At 51.7% G+C, this 19573-nt stretch overlaps 9 protein-coding genes across 9 annotated transcripts; 3 read left to right on the top strand and 6 right to left on the bottom strand.

The window, feature by feature from the left end:
- Positions 1–777: 777 nt before the first annotated feature.
- On the top strand, positions 778–3688 carry HD553DRAFT_273009 (DIL domain-containing protein; the record flags this gene model as incomplete). The annotated part of the gene is made up of 6 exons (XM_046177800.1): positions 778–942; positions 1105–1356; positions 1683–1922; positions 1987–2137; positions 2201–2835; positions 2909–3688. Coding segments are annotated over 6 exons (2223 nt in total), but the record flags the coding sequence as incomplete, so codon positions are not given.
- A 1070-nt stretch (positions 3689–4758) lies between these two features.
- HD553DRAFT_312999 (uncharacterized protein) lies at positions 4759–5955 on the bottom strand. Its single transcript, XM_046180175.1, has 3 exons — positions 5787–5955; positions 5120–5693; positions 4759–5017 (listed from the first exon to the last, which is right to left on the bottom strand). The coding sequence occupies exons 1-3, from the start codon at positions 5887–5889 to the stop codon at positions 4936–4938; spliced, it is 759 nt and encodes a 252-aa protein (XP_046036101.1). The 5' UTR covers positions 5890–5955; the 3' UTR covers positions 4759–4935.
- Positions 5956–6153: 198 nt separating this feature from the next.
- On the bottom strand, positions 6154–7599 carry HD553DRAFT_297157 (putative phosphoadenylyl-sulfate reductase). The gene is made up of 4 exons (XM_046178537.1): positions 7313–7599; positions 7133–7205; positions 6673–7043; positions 6154–6579 (listed from the first exon to the last, which is right to left on the bottom strand). The coding sequence occupies exons 1-4, from the start codon at positions 7453–7455 to the stop codon at positions 6324–6326; spliced, it is 843 nt and encodes a 280-aa protein (XP_046036102.1). The 5' UTR covers positions 7456–7599; the 3' UTR covers positions 6154–6323.
- A 362-nt stretch (positions 7600–7961) lies between these two features.
- On the top strand, positions 7962–9585 carry HD553DRAFT_331767 (ribosome biogenesis regulatory protein-domain-containing protein; the record flags this gene model as incomplete). Its single annotated transcript, XM_046182032.1, has 5 exons — positions 7962–8036; positions 8201–8296; positions 8438–8778; positions 8926–9233; positions 9364–9585. Exons 1-5 carry the CDS (start codon positions 7996–7998, stop codon positions 9583–9585), a joined length of 1008 nt encoding a protein of 335 aa, XP_046036103.1. The 5' UTR covers positions 7962–7995.
- Positions 9586–9810: 225 nt separating this feature from the next.
- Positions 9811–10224, top strand: HD553DRAFT_51647 (uncharacterized protein). The gene has a single exon (XM_046184283.1). The coding sequence runs from the start codon at positions 9907–9909 to the stop codon at positions 10171–10173; it is 267 nt and encodes an 88-aa protein (XP_046036104.1). The 5' UTR covers positions 9811–9906; the 3' UTR covers positions 10174–10224.
- An 828-nt stretch (positions 10225–11052) lies between these two features.
- Positions 11053–12214, bottom strand: HD553DRAFT_357051 (uncharacterized protein; the record flags this gene model as incomplete). Its single annotated transcript, XM_046183864.1, has 1 exon — positions 11053–12214. One exon carries the CDS (start codon positions 12212–12214, stop codon positions 11177–11179), a length of 1038 nt encoding a protein of 345 aa, XP_046036105.1. The 3' UTR covers positions 11053–11176.
- A 706-nt stretch (positions 12215–12920) lies between these two features.
- On the bottom strand, positions 12921–13691 carry HD553DRAFT_324584 (uncharacterized protein; the record flags this gene model as incomplete). Its single annotated transcript, XM_046181507.1, has 2 exons — positions 12921–12956; positions 13011–13691. 2 exons carry the CDS (start codon positions 13689–13691, stop codon positions 12921–12923), a joined length of 717 nt encoding a protein of 238 aa, XP_046036106.1.
- A 1045-nt stretch (positions 13692–14736) lies between these two features.
- HD553DRAFT_313006 (uncharacterized protein) lies at positions 14737–15574 on the bottom strand. Its single transcript, XM_046180176.1, has one exon. It carries the CDS (start codon positions 15424–15426, stop codon positions 14806–14808), a length of 621 nt encoding a protein of 206 aa, XP_046036107.1. The 5' UTR covers positions 15427–15574; the 3' UTR covers positions 14737–14805.
- A 336-nt stretch (positions 15575–15910) lies between these two features.
- On the bottom strand, positions 15911–19309 carry HD553DRAFT_357053 (uncharacterized protein; the record flags this gene model as incomplete). The annotated part of the gene is made up of 5 exons (XM_046183865.1): positions 15911–16622; positions 16652–16661; positions 17100–17686; positions 18629–18704; positions 18832–19309. 5 exons carry the CDS (start codon positions 19307–19309, stop codon positions 15911–15913), a joined length of 1863 nt encoding a protein of 620 aa, XP_046036108.1.
- Positions 19310–19573: the final 264 nt, after the last annotated feature.

A 19573-nucleotide genomic window follows, 5' to 3' on the forward strand; every position in this document is an offset into this window, starting at 1 on the left:
GCAGGTAAGTCCTCCCTCTTTCTCTAAATCCATTTGTCGATAAGGCCGAAGCTGAACCTCAATGCCTCGTCATCATCGGTATCACCTGTTACAGGAGAGGATCCTCATTCAAACGCTCTCAGCCCCTAACCATCCAAGCTCTCGAAGAGCTCGTCACAGCTTACCGTAACGCCTCTACCTCCTCTACGGGAAATGATCTCCTCTCCAACCCGCTCAGGCTGATGGACGCTTCCCGAGACCTAGATCCAGAGCAGAATCAAAGTGGGACTGAGGAGAGGGAAGAAGCCGAGGAGAGGTTGAGGGTGGGGTTGGGGGATGCGTTACGATGGAGTATAGGGAGGTTTGAGCCGGATATCTTGGATTGGCTTGTGGGCTTGGACGGAGATCTGGTAAGTACTCCCCCTCTTTTGCTCTACATCCTCGATTTTCATGCAATCGCGATGAATTGTTGCAGCTGACGATCCTTTCAAATCAAAATATGTCATGATGATAAAACTAGGGAAACATGCTGGACAAGATAGTCAGGGATTTCAGGGACGAAGACAGGCACACGATCGTCGGGATGGCCATCGTAGCGAGCGCGGGGAGGGAAGCGAGGGAGACGTTGGTTTGGACGTTGGTCGGACGGTGGGGGGTCATGTGGCCACCGGGAAAGGACGAGTATGGGAAGGTAATTCCGAGTGAGTACAGTCGATTTCCCTTTGTTTTGGCTTGATTTGGGGAGAGCGGAGATACGGTTGTTGATGGGTTCGTGATATCTTCTTGATAGCACACTCTTGGACCCCGTTACACCTCGCTGCGCTATTAGCAAGCCCACCTTTGGTCTCTTTCCTCCTAACTCGGGGATGTAATCCTTCATGGACGACCAGCAAAGGCCTAACGGCTCTCGATATAGTTGAAGGCATGCCAGGACGGGAAGACGTTACCGATCTCCTTAACGGAGTCGGGGAAGCCGCGGCGATGATGAGCCCTGATCCAAATTCGGGGGTCTTGTCACCACAAGCAGCAAGCACGAGTGGACCGAGTAATTTGCAAGAAGAGATGAGCATGAAGAGCGGTTCTCCGCAGACGAACTTTTCGCCCAACTTTTCGGTTGCGACTGAGGAGCCGAATGAGCCTGATCATGGGGATACCGCACTTCGGGATAGACGATTACGAGCTCTGGAACGGAATCGACGGTTGAAGCGGGCTGCTCGGGAGAGGAAAGCGCAGAGGGATAGGAAGAAGGCGGAAGACGAACAGGTGGATCTGGGAGTGAGGATGAGGCTTTTGAACATGGGGATGGGAGAGGATGAGGCGGCTTACTTGATGAGGGATTATGAGACCAGGTGGACACGGGACGACGTGCAGCTTCGGGTCAGGCGGCGGGTCGCGATGGATGATGAGGAAGACGAAAGTTCTGAAGACGAGCAGGAGGACGATGATGGCGAGGACGACGAAGACGATGAGGCTATGGACGAGATACTTGGGCTGGACAACCTCTTGGACGATGGGCCTGAGCGGGATCGGGATGTCTTCACGGGATCGTCGGATCACGATCAAGTGGATTATGATCTTCGGTCAAGCGGTGCTTCCGATGATGGTATGGACGATACGCTACAGACGCCGCGTCGTACGGTGAGTTCAGGACAAGTAGATCGACGAGCTGTAGCCGTACTCATCACAATCTCCTTACGACGCAGAGGTTCAAGAGCATCGACGAAGCGTCCTTCATTGCGGGAGATTCCACCCAAATCGAAATCATCCTGGACGTCATCATCTCCAACTATGCACCGCAATGCTATCCGCTGGTCAAACGGACCTTGCCGGCCAACGTCATCTACCTCCTAGCACGGTACGCTGCGTATCGATGTCAGGATCAGGAGGATCTTTTGCACTGCGTGCTAGAGGGAGCGAGTATTGCCATCGAGGAGGTCTCGCATGTGAGTCGATGTGCGAATCAGCTCATTCGGAGGTCATGCTTACGGGGTTGTGATGTTTGACCAGAGCGGGGCCGATTCGTTGCCGATGCTGGCATTCTGGACCTACAACATTACGATCTTGATCCACCTTATCCAATCGGATCCGGGGTTGCTGAGTGTCTGCGAGCAAAGGGGGTTACTGGAAATGCTGCGCGAGATGCTGAATTCCATGCAGGGTGAATAAGAGCACTTTGTCGAAGAAGAAAAACAGTGCTGAAAGTCCTGTTATTTCCCGCCAGTACACATCACTCGTTGCACGGAAGGCAAAATGCACCGGATCCTGGAAGCGTCCATGCTCGATTGCGAAACCATCGAGGAGGATGTGCAGTTCGATGACGAATGGTCCATATTCAAGAGCATTACCGGACGGAAAAAGCAGCAGAGGGTCAGCGCGCCTCACGTGGCGAGTTTGTTCAATACTACGCCGGGATCGCCTACGACACCTATGGGATTCATGCAATCCTCACCCGCAGGCAGGAGCGGCAATCGATCGTCGCTACAGGTCGACACGCGAGCGGATCAATTTGCAACAGGCACTCCCTCAAGAGCTGGACGTCAAGCTGCCTCGATGTTCATGGCCGAGAATGTCGAGTCACCCTCAACGATGATCGATATCCTCTCGGGCACCCTGCTCGTGCTCGAGCTATACGAGATTAACCCTGCGCTGATCATTCAGATCTTCTCGCAACTCCTGTGCTGGATGGCAGCGGAGATGTTCAATGGCATCATGACGGGTGGCAAGAAGTACCTCAGTCGGAGCAAAGCCCTGCAGATCAAGATGAATCTGGAACTGATCGCAGAATGGGTCAAAGCCAGTTCTTTGCCATCGTCGCTCTATACCAAGCATTTTGAACGAATCTTGCAGCTCTTGCAGGTGAGCCTCAGTTGCGTCTTGCGGGTGCAGATCTGGGTCGTTGAGAAAATACCGCTTGCCTCGATCTTCTCAGTGGCTACAATGCTCATCGCAATTGTCAGACTTTGACATGCTGGTGGCTACGGTCCCGCAACTACAGTCTCTGAATCCTCTACAGCTGAGGAGGGCAGTCAAGGACTATCGCCACGAAGTCAACGAGCCGAGGATGAGCGAGGAATGTTCCCAGTACCTCCAACAACTTGTACGCGATTGGGACAGGAAACGCGTCAAAGAGGGGGTTGAGGGAATCCAACGTGAAGTCTCGCAGCGTCAAGTGTCCCGGACGGTTTCGCCAGGGGGATCGCTAGACGAAAAACAATCACGTCTGGTCGCCAACCTGGACAGCCTTTTCGATGTCGATATCGGTCTTTCTGAGTATCGCCCTTCTGTGCCTAAACCAAGCACTACCGACCTTGAAGACAGTCGCTTCAATATACCATTCGCCATTCCCTCCCAGCAATTCCTCGCTGCCGTTCCAACGGCAACCAAGAATATGAACCTCCTGGCTGGTCATTCAGGGCAGACCCGACTGGACGGTCGACCGTCTTCGCCTGCGAGCTATTCATCGTCACGACCTATGGGCTATAACATCAGGAGCACTAAGCAGTTGCAAAAGCGACCTGGCGACTTTGTGGAATGGCTCACGCTGAATCAACGCGCTGCCAATCTCAGATTGAATCAGATGGAGTCTGCCCATCGATCGCCCCGCGCTCCGCTCGCATCAATCGAAATCAACGGACAGGCTCGGATGGAACAAACTCCTGAGCGACCGGCGAATGTCAACAAATTGCTCAACAGGACCTCTTGTGAGTGATTTTGCGCAGGAATCTGTATCGCTATTGCGCTTACATGCTTTCGATGGTGAATTACAGACTCTGCCATTTCCGAACCTCAATCTCAGGATATTTACGCTCATCCAAAACGGACGACCAGCCATACCGGATCGCCCTTGACGCCGACTTTCAAACGCTATCTCGACCCTTACGAAGCCCAGGGCAACCCGATTTCGCCCAATACGCCAACACGGTCTCCTCCCGCATCTGCTAGGGGATCTTGGCTGTCCGGTTTCTCGCTCCGTAGAGCGTCCGGTATCAGCCAAGCCGCCAGCCAGGACGGAAGTTACGATGAGGGCGAGACACCACTCGCAGAAATGAACGACCAAGGGAGAAGTTTGTGGGGCCGATGAGGTTGTCACAGACAATACTGCCTCCCACACGCGCTGACGACAAACTCGTAACGATCATACCCGATGAAGATGACTCTTGGAAAACGTCTGACGACTATGTACGCCTCATATGACATGCATCAACGAAGGTTTCGATTGACAGGGCAATCTCAACTGTCCTCACAACTCGATCGCCCGCTTTAGTTCCGAAGTCGGCTAACAGGCGATGAATAGACAAGAAGGCCCATCAACCAGTAATCTGCTCCGAATACCTCCCTCCCCCTTTCCCAATACTGACGACCCCACTTAAAGGTTTGACATGCACGAGGTGGACTGTCCCAACAAGGAGGGTGAGAACGAGATCAAACGGCTGCAGCCGATGCGTCCATGGTGTACCACGTTACCGGCGCAGGACGTTGAGCCGCTCTTAATAAAGGAAGCAGCATCTTTGCCTGAGGATGACATCAAGGCCCAAGAGAGAGCTATCATGGAGAGAGAAGAACGTGAGAGGGAGACTAGCCATGAGGACAGGGAGGGTCATCAACTAGAGCGCAAAGAGGCTGCTCATCATGGGCTTCGTGGAAGTGGTTTAAAGAAGCAGCCGGCTGGAGAGGAGAATAGGGAAGATCCACACCAGAGCAAGAGATCACATGAACATTGATTGCACACCAAGCTCATTAGCAAAGACGATAGTCACAAGTCACAATTCGTAGTAGAGTACCTCGTACCTCGCCGACGTGTACAATGACTTCGACGTTCAGGCTAAATCACATCTATTGACGAAGAACAATATACTGATTACAACTCTAACAAGAAGCCCAAGGTAGCAAAAGACAAGGCCCATGATCGCGATCGCTTCGGTATCGTTTGTCGTTGTATTTCTCGTCATGCCGTATCTACCCGAGGTAGTGGTATATCACTCCAAACATGATCAACGTGAAGACGGCTCCCCCGCAGAATATCCACCAGTCTTGTGCTCTACAGGACGAAAAACAAAGCAAATTGGGTTCGAAATGAGCATGATCAACAATATAGGCGATTCATGTTTCGGTATCACCCGGCCATACGGAATGTACTCACGTCCTCCTTTCCACCCATCCGATCGTTTCCCTACTCAACCCCAACGTCTCCCCGACCCCGCGTAGACCCCTCTTGGACCGCCGTAATATCTCGCGCTGTTCGACCAGGTTGTCGAGTACGGCTTTTCCTTGTAAGAGGTAGTCGTCGATCGCGTTCTCGGAACGCTGGATAAAGGTGTGTTCGGACAGGGCGTGCTCCGTCCGAGCGTCGTTGCCCATCCCCATTCCGTTTGAGTTATTTGAAGAAGAGGCGAAAGGGGATTCGGAGAACGAGTCCCCTAAAGGGGTGGGAGGGGCGTTGGGACGTAATCTCGGGCCGAGGTTTCCTCTGGCTCCCATCCCGACGCTGACGCTGGTGCTCCCCCCTGCACCTAGCAAGTTTTGTCTCGACCGCTCCGCTGCGTCCTGTTTACGTTTTTCGAACAGATTTTTGAGGTTGGTATGTTCTTCCCTGAATTGCTGGGCTCGGCGTTGAGCTTTTTCTCGTTTGTCGGCAGGGGTGTTGGGGGAGGAAGCTTGACGGGAATAGTCGTCGATCAGGCGGGAAAAGGCAGTGAGGGTGGTAGATATCTGGCCTATTCCAGCAGCATAACAACAGATACGAGTATTCAGTATCACAGCCTCAACTTCTCTCAAGGACAGATATCCCTTTGAGTCCGTATGCATACCTTGGATAGCTGCACCGTCATCACCGGCTTCCATCGCTTGCAGATCTCGCTGGATGCTGCTCATCTGACGGTTCCCCACCGTGAAAAGCGTGTTGATGGACATGATCAGGACGTCTTCCTGAACCGTAACGTATAAATAGGAGGTGTTGTATCTGTACGTGACATGGGCAAGTGCCAAAAGCAACGAGATGTAAATCATATAGTTGTCGAGCAAGTTGAATGACGATTCGAGCTCGACCTAGCTTCCACGAATTACTTCCGAAGATTCAGTGCAGCCGGAAGCTTTTCTGCCGTAAGATCGAGCGATGAGGTTGTGGAAGAGATGTCCATTCGATCAGCTCAAATCTCGCCTTTTGAGGGTCAATCATCGGAATAAGTATGATCGTATACCGGACAGTGAGTGTATACAAAGGGGTACTATAGACATCTCTTACAACGCCTCCCAAACGTCTCATCTCGGCTGCGTCTCCCTGCGCGCTTCTCCTATCCCGCCTGTGCGACCAAACTCGCCCAATCCACAAACTCGCACCTCACACCTTACACCTTCACATCCACCCCATTATCCTGAGCAACCTCGACCGCCTCCCGTCTCTTCTCCTCGAAAGCCCGCTTCATCTGGAAATAATCCTTGTGGAGCCCACATTCGGACTTTTTCTTCCCTTGCCATCTGCCCGCTCGTTCGCCGGCGTCCCCGTTGGAAGTCGAGGTGGCGGAGGGGTCGGGTTTGGCTGTAGAGTGCCAGTCGCCGATTGAGCGGTAGCCTTGGTCTAGGAGAGGGTTGTAAGGGACGTTCCTAATACGTTCATACAATGAACATGAGCGACGATCCCTTGATGCAAACAGGTCCCATATCCTCGAGCTAAAACTGAGCTGGACTTGTACTTACTCTTTATCGATATACTCCTTAACCTGCCCGAAACTCCACTCTATCAACGGGTTGACCTTGATCAACCCCCTCTCATCCACCTCTACCACCTTCAACCCAGCCCTCTCTTCTCCCTGACTCTTCCTTCGGCCCGTCACCACCGCCTTCACCCCTAATTCTTCGTAGGCCCGCTGAGCGGGTTCTACTTTGACGAGGTAGTCGTAAGAGTCTTCGTCGGTCTCCCAGAGACGGGGGCCGTATTGCGCTTCGAAGGATGAGGGGGAAGAGGCGTTTTGGGGGGTGTAGGTGTGGAGGGGGGCGAGGTAGGTGTCGGAGGCTAGTTGGGCTAGGTCGGTGGTCTCCTTGAAATGGTAGAGGGTGTCCAGGAAGATCTACGAAAGGCGAAGGGATGAGAACGGTGGTCAGCATGAGGTATGGGGCCGACACACGAGGTGGAACCATAAGTGGAGGTAAGACTCACGAGGGGCACCATGTGGATCTCGTTACGTTCGAGTGAGATCTTGGAGATCATATCCAGCGCTGCCAGTCCGGTCCTATCTCACACCAGCCAAATGTCACATCAGTCACACGACCCTTACTCGCCAATACAATCTCTCAAGTCTGGAATCCAATGAAGGCTAATAGAAAAGACCACACTCACAGTCCGAAAGCCGTCGTCTGGTACAGTCCCTTGACATTGTCGATAGCCCAGGTGAGGATCTCTTGCGGCGTCTTTCCAGCCAGGTCCCGGTTGATCTGGTCGATCTCTTCGGGTGAGAATTGGGGTGAGGCGAGGGTGGTCATATTGGGTTGTAGGTCTGCTTTTGTATCTTGTTTGTTTCGATAAGTGATTCACGATCTTAGTATTATTTGGTGGCAGTATATCGTAGCTGATTTATATGACTCTCTGCCTGCTTAGAAGAATGCTCGAGTGATTGTCAAGAGAGTCCTCGTCGAGGATTATCAACAACAACGTCCTCAATTGCTGATCAACCCGACTTTTACCCCGTCCACGCAAAGTCGAATATGCGTTATTTTACTTCCGAGCGTGATGGCGTGATCGACCGGATGTTTAATTGGAATTCCAGCTTCGGTCGACGCCGGGATGACCGAGGTCTCGGAGGCTTTCTCAATAACGGCATGATCTCGGTAAGAATGCCGTCATCTTGACGGTATGATCTGTACGTACACGTCGCCCCTCATTGCAGTGTGATACGCGTCGCCCTAGACTTTGGCTTTGATTATTTGCATCGACCTTGCTCAAAGTCGTATAATCCGTTAGGATTCAACCTGGTAATTATCAGTTGCTGCAATACACTATACACACATACAGAACTAGCTAAGATGGACGTCTCGGCAGACTTGGCAGCCCATGCGGCACGATTGTCAGTCCTCTCGCCGGTCTACTTCTAGCCACGTCGTAGCTCTGGCTGATCTTGATCTTCTTCTTGCCTCTCTTAACCTGCACCCAAATCCGGGAATGCAATCCACGTCGGCTCCATTACAACCTTGGAACTATGTACTTCATGGTGCGGTGATCTCGAAACAGCTCGGCTCAACAAGCCACGGATGATTCGGTCATCACCGTCGACCCGGCCATCTTGACCGCGTTCGACGAGGAACCTACGGACGATCCCGAATATGCGTGCGTTTTTGGGTCTCTCTGGCCTGATTCTATCTGTTCTTTGTGGAAAGCGTCGAACTAATCCTTGTTTCTGATTCTTGTCTCGTACTTTTATTTCCTCTGCTGTGCCGTTTACGACGTCAATTATGCAAACGTCAATAGAACCGACCTCGAGGCCTACCTCCTCGACCGATCCACCCGTACGACCCAACACCTCCTCCAAACCCTCTTCACCCTCCCCCTCACCCGAACCCCAACAGGCCCGTTCGCCCAACTGCCAGTTTCACACTCGCACGCCATCCTCCCAAGGGAAAAACATTTACCTAAACCGAAACCGTTGACCAAGTGGGAACGGTTCGCGAAAGAAAAGGGGATCAGTCATAAGAAGAAGGACAAGATGGTTTGGGATGAGGATTTGAGCGATTGGGTTCCTAGGTGGGGTAAGGGGGGGAAGAATAAGGATGTGGAGGAGGCTTGGATTAGGGAGGTCAAGCAGGGCGATGGTGAGTTTCGAAGTCTTGTGGTTTTGGCATAAACACGTTGTCGTTGCAGCGAGCTGATCGCGTAACGTTCTTTGTATCCTCTTCCGTCGCTCTTTCTGTCCTCTTTGTACACACCTACCTTCTTATCTCACGTTCGAACTCCCGTAGAGGCCGACCACGACCCGATCGCCACGGCCCGTAAAGCCCGTAAAGAGCGTATCGAGAAGAACACCCGTCAAGCCGCCCGTAACGCCGCCGACGCCCTCGCTGCCACCGCCTCCACTACTTCCAATGCGACCTCTTCTACCCGATCTGGGGTCTCTACTCTGAGTCAGGCGCAGAAAAAGACGTTGAGGGAGGCGAGGAAGGAAGAGTTGGACAGGAGCATGGCACTGAGTAGGACGGCGACGGCTTCGATGGGCAAGTTTGATAAGAAGATCGAGGGGGAGCCGAAGATCAAGGGGGTCAAGCGAAAGGTCAGTTTTGCGGTTTGGAGGTATTGATGTGCAAATGTGGTGTAGAAAGCTGATTTGACGCGTTTGGTATCTTCTTCTCCTGCACTATTGTTCTTCCGCATTCTCTTCATATCGTAACCCGAACCCGCAGTTCGCCCCGACCTCGGCCCCGGAGTTCTCCTCGGAAAAAGACTCGGCCATGCATATCGCCAACATCATCGGCAAGCCCAAGACGGGGGATGCGGACGTCAACGTCAGAAAGGCGCTCAGGTTCCAAGAACGGGTGGACAGGTTGTCTGGAGGTGGGGGGAGAGGAGGTGCGGGTGGACGTGGGGGCAGGGGTGGGGGTGGTAGGGGCAGGGGGAAGCGATGAGCTGTGTGGCGGCCCATCAAGGAGGTGGTGAGGAAGGTGGTCTAGATGTATATGGTATCCTCTTTTTTGGTTGTGGTGATATCCTATCGATGAGCTTTGCGTTCTTCTGGTCTCGGTCGATCCATGTACGATGTGTAACTTTTCGGCGGGAGCAATTCAGACCTTCGCACTTCGCAAGAGCTCATGATCAAGCTCGAAAGCATTTCTCGACATCTCGACAATCATATCCGATACGGGTCGTGACGACATGTCATTACCGCACCCTCCTATACAGAAACAGCTCGCAGCTAGGACTGCCGTACCTAGTCTCCCTGATCAATCATGACTTCAGCGCAAACCTCTATACCTCCCACATCGAGTCCTACCGCCCCGGTCGCCCCGGCCGTCCAGGCCAAAGACTGCCTTCCTTGCCGATTGACAGGAGCGGCAACCTTTGGAGGAGTAGGCTCGTACGCCTTGTACTTGGCTTACCAGGACGGGGTGTTTGACAAGGTCCGCAGAAAGGGAGGGTCGATTGTCGGGGGGAGGTTGCAGGTGTTGCTAGGGCTCGGATTCTTGGGGGCTGGATTGGGGAGGTTGGTCATCTAGATGAGGAGTGAGGGAGATGGGCACGGGAATATGACGGTAAGCTTGAAGGCTAGATAAAGTCGGATCTGCAAGGCTGATTAATGGAGGACTGTTACTCGTGTCTATCGATACATAGGATTTGTATCGGTACCATTCGAAAGGCCGCCATCGATAAGTAACCACAGCAAGACATATAGATGACGGAGAGGAAGCCAGATACAGGTGGATCGGACCGTACGATATGACCAAAGGTAAGCTCAGAGGCTTCCAGGGTATGAAAGATAACCAGCTTCTGTGCTGATCGGCCTTCCTGCCAATCCGTTACCTTTGAAAGCACTTGTAGCGAAAAGACATCTAGATGGGGCCGCGAGATATTCCAGATCCGTGTTGTTGATTGGTACGTGTCGATATGCAAGGATTTTCCGCAACGATTCTTGAGTTGCTGATCGATTCCTCTTACAGAACAGTAATTATCATGTATTAATCAAGACGCACTTCTCACATGACATAATTCCCGGCTAAATACCCCACCCGATCGAAGAAGTCGGGTTACGGAAACTGCGTTCGAACCGACAACGGCAGCCAGCTCATCGGACTTCAGGACGATATCTTACTCTAGGCGACCAGATTACGTTAGGGTTTCGAAGGGGCAAGGCAAGGATGTCGCTCCGTCTTCGTCGGAGACAGTCTGACGGTTTTGCCATCGCCCGAGGTGCACGCTCGATATCGACGTTATCGTGCGAGTATTGTGAATAAGTCGCACTACTTTGCCCATTTCGCCTGGGACGATGGAAATGCGACTCGGTGACACATCATTCAAAAATTTCGGATTCCATACGGTTTCATTGAGCTATAAATACGTAGTGAGGGTTCTTGATTCACATTTCCTTTCAGGTAAAAACCGGTTCCTATTTCAGTCATCTATCCTTCCTTCCTCGATCGATTCTAATCGAATTCGGATCTCTCATCACCACCGGTCCCAGTCGGACCTCGACGAGGCTTGACTAATCAAGGAAAATCCCATTCAGTCAAGGTACATGCTCCACCCCGACGCCCGCTGAGGTTCCCGGGTCAGAACGGGCCAAGGAGCATTCGCATTCGATCTTCCTGAAGCTGAAGCTGAGATGGCGGACGGAGGAAGCTTTGATGCTTTGGCCCGACGACCTTCGGGAGGGTTGGAGAATACCGAGCTGACAAACGAAGGGCTTGAGGGGGCGTATTGAACTTGAGAGAGGGTGGTACGGCGGTAGTCTTGGGCGACCGGGGCTGTGATCAGAGCAGGGCTGAGGTCTGCGCTTGCGCTGGAGATTACACTCGGGTTGGGGCTTCCTACTGAGGGTGCGTATGGGTATGCGATAGGATGCGATACCGGGGAGGAGGTAGGTACGGGTGAAGACACGCAAGGTAACGGTTTGTCATGTCGGTAGGGGGTCAATTGTCTACCGGCGATCTTGCGGGGCGCGGTAGCAGCCGGGTATGGTTTCGGGATCGCAGCGACCGGAACAGGAGAAGCAGTGGTCATAGATGTAGTGGCGGTAACGATTTCGTCCTTGTTCGGTCGGACCGGTTGAGCCAGTGTGAGCTGGACGCAGCCGGTGTCTTCTTGTAACGTGATGATCGCTTTTCGGGGTTCGGGCTGGTCCAAGGTGGGATCGTAGATGGCTTCGGGAAGCGTGACAGTTTCATCATGATCTTGACCGTGAGAAGACGTGAGGGATTTATGGATCTTGGACAGGCCCGTACCCATCCCCGCTGTACCCCATTCGGCGTCCCGGTGGCGACACCTGTCCCAACGCCTCTTCTCCCTCTCGCCGTCGGCATCGGCATCGTCGTCGTTGTGGATGATCTTCCGACCAGTCCTCTTCTCCTCGGCTTTGACTCGTTTACGCCAAACTCGGTATTTCCGGAGTCTGACGAAGAAGCAGATGGTCCACGCCATGCCGATGAGGGCTAGGCCGAAGACGATGGCGATCGGGATGGCAGCGCGACGAGGACCTTGAGGTTCGGACTGGACAGTATTGGCAGCGAGAGTAGCTGAGGCGGGGAAAGTGTCCGAGGGCATTCTGTAAGGTGTGGATAGCGTTGATAGGGTCGGTTGAAACGGTCTGTTGGTTACGAGTGATGCGGCGAGATGTCGATGAAGTTGTGGTCGATCCTACTTTGATGTGAGAAGCCTGGTTGACGCGAAGCTGCAACTGGAAGTGAGAAGGTGAGAATCGAGTGGAGAAGGATAGATCATCCGGATTGAGTCTTCAGCCCAGATTATATACGATTCCCCCTTGCCCGTCGAATCAGGCGCGTCGCCTCTCTGTCCTTGGTCGATCCGGGCTGAAACGTCGACGTAGTTCAGCGCGTTCACGTCGACTGGGAGCGCGTGGTGGCAAATCGTCCCCCCATGTTTGTAAAAGTCGACGCGATTGTAACCGCTTCCTCTGAGTGCAATGAGATTATTCTTGAGGCGCTGCTCCAGTGTAGCAACTTGCCTTGAAGATATGCGTGACATTCTGGATAAAAAATGCCGGCTGCTCAGCTTCAGTCTAACCTGAAAGCAGGGCACTCGATTTATTAGATCGTTTGCTTCTTGCGTGTTTTGGCTCATGGCGTACAAGCGGTCAATGTCTGGATTGTGATAATCGCCCAGGACTCTCGCAAATCAGACAAGAGACCTCGAGATGCGATGATGACGAACGAGCTCAATTCAAGATGGGTAGTGGGTAGTAGAGACATAGGTAACAACAATAGGATGTAACCGACCCGTGTTTGGGGGTTCATGTAGTCATATCTGAGATATCAACGGTCAATATCTATTGGTAATACATACAAAAGCTGATCAATCACTACTTTAGAACGGTACATACAAAAGCTGAACGATCACTATCGTACGGACTGTCCGACGTGGTCACGAGAACAGCTATTTCTGGGGAACAGACTTGGGTGTCAAGCGTGGAGTCGGGAAGTTGACCCGAGTTTCCAGAGGAGGTACCTGCGGTCTCAGCGTGGGACGGAGCTTCGTCGGAGTTCTCCGCACTACCCATCGAATCGCTGCCCCCATTGTCCGAGTGCACATCCGGCTTGTTCTCGTGTGAGTCGATGGGCAGAGGAGGCCACTTACGTCTGGGATACTTTTTTTGCATCTCCTTGATTGCCGATTCCATGTGAGGTTTCAGCGCAGATTTGAAGTTGTTTCCTTTGAACCAATCGATCATAGTTTTCGCAGTCGCTGCGTGAGTCGAGGTAGCTTCATCGAGCCAGTAGCCAAACAGACTGAGCGACTCTATCCCCATCAATCTGTTTCCCCCATCACGGTAATCATTCAGGCTTTCGTGGAACCCTTCGGTGGCGTGTAGCTTCATCGTAGTGGTGGGCTCCGAGGACTTCGACAGTCGGCGCACAAAGATCCTGATTTGCAGCCTACCATTGTACCTGTTAGAACCGAATATGGTATGTACTTCCAGCTGTGCTTTGTCGTCCTCCATGGAGTAAATGCATGAGATTCCATTTGCGTAGATGTTGTCGGTGGACTCGTATTTGGATGTCATCAGGTGCTTGAGCGTTCTTGGACTGGAGGTTTCGGTTTGCGATGCTTAGCTTCGGTGCGAATAATGCAGAATGAGATCGAGACAAGTGATAGGAGGGGATTATATGAAAAGGCTGCCATAATGGGCATCATCGACTAAGCCTTATATAGACCGTTGGAACGCTGAGAAGCCTGATCGAGGTGTATACCTTCCTTTGTATATTTATGGCGTCATTTTCTCTTGGCAGATGCTGATGTCATACTCCTTATCGTAGGTGTTCAATTGGACGCAGGGTATCATGTTACCGACTTTCTAGGTCCCGCGCTGATGAGAAACCTTAGTGTGACTACACATAACGCGTACCAGCGCCTGTATTTCGAGGCTCGACATGTAGTCAGAAAGAGTGCGGATGTTATGCTTCCCCTCCGATACCCTAGGTTCCCCTATGATACATCATGATGAACGACTCGATACGTCAGTACAATGCTGTTCGGATGCATGGCACGGTGAGTAACTGAGGCCGTCTCTGTCAGTCTACCGGTCGCGTCGGGTGGCGAATCGCAGTCCGGACTGTCTGCGCTAATGTTGAGGAGAGATGCGACCGGTTTTATCGGAGATGACGGTACATCCCTTACGGAACGCCAGATCTTTGTATAGGCTTGTTACCTGTTACGAGCGCGCAATAGCTTATGAGAAAATGGGAATCTCGTGACCTAAAGATCGACTTGCTGTGGGCGTGGGGGCGTACTGGTAGACACATGTTCAAGACCGGACGCATACCCATCCAGTAAACAAATACCTCATATTCAGCGTCTGTCTGGTGGTATGAATCCTTGGGATACGTCGCATAAATTCAGTTCAGTCTGGAGACTGGTGGTCTGGTGATTGCGTGGCGACCGGGAATTCCTGTACGCAACGGCCACAAGAATGCTCGTACTCTGGACACTACCTCTTGAAGTCCGAGGCGGTAATGACGGATACCCACACAGGTAGTGACACGAAGATGCTACACATCAGCCGCTAAAGATGACCGTGGTTATACAACAATATGACCATGCCTGGATGGTTTACAGATCAGAGTTATCGGTCATCAGTCAACGATCACTTCCAGGCGAGGTCTTGAGAACCCCCATAGCTAGCCAGTTGCGGCAGTCTGAAGACTCTCAACGGAAGGATCGGAAGACTGGGAAGAGTGATTGGATGTGTCAAGGCGGGACGGAACCGTCTCATCGAGGGAAGAGCCTCGCAAAGTGTTCTGATCATTTCCACCTCCTCGGGCCTTTCCCTGCTCCTGCTTGGCCTTGCTCTTCGGTCCCAACGGGATAGGCCCATGTTCTTGGATCATGGACATTTCGATCCCTTTCAACATCTCTTCATTCAGTTTGGATTTGAATCCCTTGGTAGCGCACCAAGTGTGCAAGGATTTTGCGTCGATATGAGCCGTAGATCTGGCATAATCGAGCTGATAGCCGTTCAAACTGCGCACGTCTTTTCCCGTCATCACCATGGTGTCACATTTACTTGACTCATCGTCTACGAATGAATCCCCTCCTTCTCCCCTGTCTCCCCTGTCGAGTACGACTCTCACAGGAGACATAGACTCGGAAAGGGCAGTAACCCATATCGCGACTCTTGGGACTTTTCGGTCGATATCCTCGAATCCAAAAATCGCGAGTATCTTGTTGTTTTCGTACTTGAACCTGCAGGGGATTCCGTTGTTGAACCAGTTCCGAGAGGGATCTCCATGATGATTCATCGTGTACTTGTAACTTCTTGTGGCGAAAGTTCAGAAGTGCGAATTTGAGATTTGGTGCGAGGTTGAAAAGGTGGACGTAGGCTAGATAGGATTGCGGATAGATCGCTACCGGATACGGTTGTCAGGGTGTATGGGTCTCTGTCTGACCAGCACCTTATATCGACAGTTCGAGAAGCATAATCGGAGCTAACATCTTCCTTTGTGTATGTGGCGTCATAATCTCCGCCAGGAGCTGAGCAAGCCTGGTCTGATAAGCATCTGTCCCTCGAAAGTTCGCAACGGTTTTTAAAAGAAGCCTTTTAGCTGGTCGATCACGTTGGCCTGCCACATTCCATCTCGTCAGATACTGTATGATGAGGCCGATATTGTCTTGACATGAAGGTGAATTTGCCTAGGCATAAAGGTACAAGGTCTCAACTATATACCATGCTGTACACAACCTATAGCGCCGGATTGCTTCGGACGAGACTTCCCAGACGAATAATCAAGCTGCAGGACCGGATGCAATAGTCGATGCAGGAGACTGAGACTGATGGCTGCTTTTCTCGACGACATGAACTGATCGTTCAGAGACTGCATCTCCGGTATCACATTCAGAATCGTCCTCTTTGTTATTGGCAGAGTTATCGATACCACCGACATCAGTCTCGTCATCAGATTCATTTCCTTCGTTGCCTGCGTCTCGTGCGGTGACGGGCCGCTGAACAGGCCCTTGTCCCGAAGAGCTGCTTGCGGCCTGTTTCTTTTTCTCTTCCATTAGCTTGGTCTGGAATCCCTCCGAAACGAGGAAAGCCCAAAGATCTTCGTGATTGTCGAAAGCCACAGACTTGGCACTGTAGAGAGTCCAACCATCAATGGCAATAGCGGGAGGGCCATACATCTCATCGTCCCCGGAACATTCCATCAAACCTTTCGTCGAAGCGAAGTCTGGGGAATTGTTGTCACCAGTTACATCAGCCATATTGAACGTAAACTTCTTGAGTGACTTCTGGGATGACTTGAGATCCGAGTCGGACACAATGCCGATGCGGAAATGCTTGCAGCCCGGGCTCGGTATGAAGATTCCCTGAACTTTCTTGCCGCCATACGCGAATTCTACCCTCATCGTATCAAAAGTGACCATCGGGGACGAAGTCATGCTGCGCTTATGTACTAGTATCTTTCTGACGACGGGCGTGACGTTTGGGATAGAAGCTCTGATTAGGATCGCGCTTAAGTCAATTACCGCCCGGAAGCTGTTCACGTCGACCGCTCATGTCTCCAGCTTTATATAATATCCTCTGGGCCTCCCTCTACCGGCTTGCCAAGAATCGAAAGGTATGCGGCCTCCGTTGTTGACAAGGCGTGACGTTCTTTGTCAGGTGATGAGCAGTTGGCTTGCAGCCAAATGGCGAACAATGTTGCGCAGTATCGAGTCAGCTGACACAGTTGAGAAGCATTGACATCTCGTCAAGGGGCAATGATAACAGCCTCATGTTCGTAGGACGATCATAATTTGAGATTCTCGTGCACATGGATCCAATATTACATGGCCGAACGCTGAATGAGTCTGATAAATACAACAACAGGTCGCTTTCCAATTGACCTTTAGTGAACGAAGAGCTAAGCTGAAGGACTTGAGGCGCTTGATACGGACGGAGGCTTATCAGAAGACTCCCGTTCAAGACACTCACTGGAGTCATCATCGGACTTGCTATCACCCATCCGCATCCGATGATAAATACCTGTACCTTCAGCATCGCCCTCATTGTCTGACTCATCGCTGGCGTTGTCGCTTTCTGGTCTCAACCCGCTTAGAAAGTCCTTTTGTGTGAGCATACTCCATAAATCCCTATGATTCTTGTGCGCGGTGGAGCAGGCTCCAACGAGCGCGTGCCCTTCGATCTTGAGCGGAATAGCAGAACACTTGACGATAGTGCAATTCGTGGTAGCCCTCACGGGGTCGCACTCTGTATTGATACTGCCGGAACTTTTGTTGCCTTTGTCGAAATGAATGCTCAACTGGTCGTGAACCGGGGAGCTGCGCGGGTAGATATACAAAATGAGCTCTTTGTTTTGATAATTCAGATTCTGTTGGAAGATCGCACGGATACGGAACTGGTGGGAAGCGCCGGCCAGATATATCTTCATCCAGGCAACGCCGTTTGACGGTGTTTCGGAAACCATGTTGATCGTGGTCGATCTACAACATTCAACGCCGCAAAATTCAATCCAGAGACGAGGGTTGTGGCCGAAGTATCCAGCGCCTCGGTATAAGTCGCTGTATTAATACGACTAAATGAATGAGTCTTGTCAGCGTCCGTCAGTATCACGACCTCCTTTGTCGCTTTGATTGTGATGCAAACGGTCAATTGCGCGCTGCCCGATCTCCTCTTCGGCTGTGTGTGTGCCCGATCCTCCGCTAATTGAGCAATGTGGTGTCTTTCGGAAGGCTATTTGAGCTTGCTACACCTCGCTCTATGATGGAGAACCTACGTATCGTCTCATACCTTTTAGGTACTCGAAAACACTCGAAAACACTATGAGAATCCAATATGGTCTTGATGCAAGATGCCAGGTGATCAGCTGTGCTGAGGAGCCCTTCTTTGATGCGCTCAAAGACATGTAACAACAGGAGCATGTCTTGCCTCGGCGGGGCCATACATCGGGCAGACATTTTTCAAAGGAAGTACACATATGCTTTGCTTCCTTGCGTGGACGGTTCCCGTCAATTGATCAGAACTGGTCGCGCTGAGTCGACTGTATTCAATAAGGATATATTCGCAATTCATCAAGGTATGTATCTGGCATCTAGCTGCTGTAACATAGCATGTGATTGTGATCTGGTTCGAAGAAACAGTGCGTTTCTAACTCTTACAACAGAAGAAGGCTTTGACAGCAACTCTCGCTTCAGCCAAGATCGATGCGAAGAGCGTGATTGCAAGGATTGGACGACTCTCTCGCTGTAGGAAGGTAAGATAGTAGGATACTGCACGAATCACGGGCCAGCGATCTCAGATTTTGCGAGTTCATACTGCGACGACCTGTTCGACTTGACGCTCCGCAAGGAACAGGGTTCGACACGCGCGCGCTTCGATTGAAACAAGCCACAAATCACGGAACGATTGCCAGTAATGTCAGCTGGCCAATCTGACGCACACCATGAGACTTTCATAAACCGAAGGACAGCTCAGGCTGGGATTGGTGGCGTGATCGAACACACGATGTGTCCGGAAGATAATAAACGATGTGGTCGACAGGGAGCGAATGACATTGTGCTAGTGTAGCACCCAACACATCTGCCGCATCATGATATCTCATGTTTGAACTCTAAGTCTGGTACATGCGAGATCCGATCCCTTCAATCCCACTTGAGGTTGAGCAGCTAAAACTCCTGACCAGAACCGGCCGTCGCGCCCGACGCACCAGAAGCGGACTGTGAACTCAAGTAGTCAGGGAGTTCTTCAGTATCGCTACTGCGGTCCGTACCTTCGGTAAGGCTTCCACCGGCAGAGAGCGCGTGATCACTGATATCCAAGCTCTCAGCTTCCTTCGCGATGACATCGTTGATCTCTTGCTTCAATCGGATTTGAAAGTGCTCCCTCTTGAGCCAGTCCCAAAGCTCTTCGTGAGTCTGATGTTGCCAGGAAGCGACCGAAGCGACGACGTAGTCAGGGAAAGACATTCCGGGACCTTCCATCAGGTACGGCAAGTCCTCCTTCAAGACCATGGAGTTGAATTCGTTGTCTGGGCTGGCCGTCACATGGAAGTGGAACGCCGTAACATGCTTGTCTTCGATGATGCCATCGCGAGGTTTGATCCAGATCTGTACAGGAGGACCAACGTTGTGCCAGACGATCTTTCCATCGTACTCAAAGGAGTTCATGATGTGTTTGTATGCCATTTTTTGGAAGATTGAGGTTGTGCTCTGGCAATTTGAGCAGTTGTGCTACACATAGATCTCGCGTATCGTGAGGATGGGAAGGCCCTGTAGACGATTTATATATAATGTCTGGAGCAGCAGCTCCTTCCTTGATCCGAGGGAATCAGAGAATACTCCGGGCTTCTCGGTCAAGGCAGATCCACAATACCACAAAGGTTCGTACCTCAAAAAAGGCGTCCGACAAAAGAAGTCCATACAACAAAAGAAGTTCTTTCGTCAAAAGAG

The sequence above is a fragment of the Filobasidium floriforme genome (genome assembly GCF_021052385.1).
Source record: "Filobasidium floriforme strain CBS 6241 chromosome Unknown HD553scaffold_13, whole genome shotgun sequence".
NCBI classification, from domain to species: Eukaryota; Fungi; Basidiomycota; class Tremellomycetes; order Filobasidiales; family Filobasidiaceae; genus Filobasidium; species Filobasidium floriforme.

Excerpts from the sequence above, each read along its gene's own strand:
- HD553DRAFT_312999 (XM_046180175.1), bottom strand. The coding sequence starts at position 5,889 with ATGTCCATCAACACGCTTTTCACGGTGGGGAACCGTCAGATGAGCAGC. Across the intron at positions 5,694-5,786 it reads TGACGGTGCAGCTATCCAAG|GCCAGATATCTACCACCCTC; the intron begins GTATGCATACGG and ends CTGCTGGAATAG. Across the intron at positions 5,018-5,119 it reads GGATGGGTGGAAAGGAGGAC|AGCACAAGACTGGTGGATAT; the intron begins GTGAGTACATTC and ends TTCGTCCTGTAG.
- HD553DRAFT_297157 (XM_046178537.1), bottom strand. The coding sequence starts at position 7,455 with ATGACCACCCTCGCCTCACCCCAATTCTCACCCGAAGAGATCGACCAG. Across the intron at positions 7,206-7,312 it reads CAGACGACGGCTTTCGGACT|GACCGGACTGGCAGCGCTGG; the intron begins GTGAGTGTGGTC and ends GGTGTGAGATAG. Across the intron at positions 6,580-6,672 it reads AAGGAGTATATCGATAAAGA|GAACGTCCCTTACAACCCTC; the intron begins GTAAGTACAAGT and ends TGAACGTATTAG.
- HD553DRAFT_51647 (XM_046184283.1), top strand. The coding sequence starts at position 9,907 with ATGACTTCAGCGCAAACCTCTATACCTCCCACATCGAGTCCTACCGCC.
- HD553DRAFT_313006 (XM_046180176.1), bottom strand. The coding sequence starts at position 15,426 with ATGAATCATCATGGAGATCCCTCTCGGAACTGGTTCAACAACGGAATC.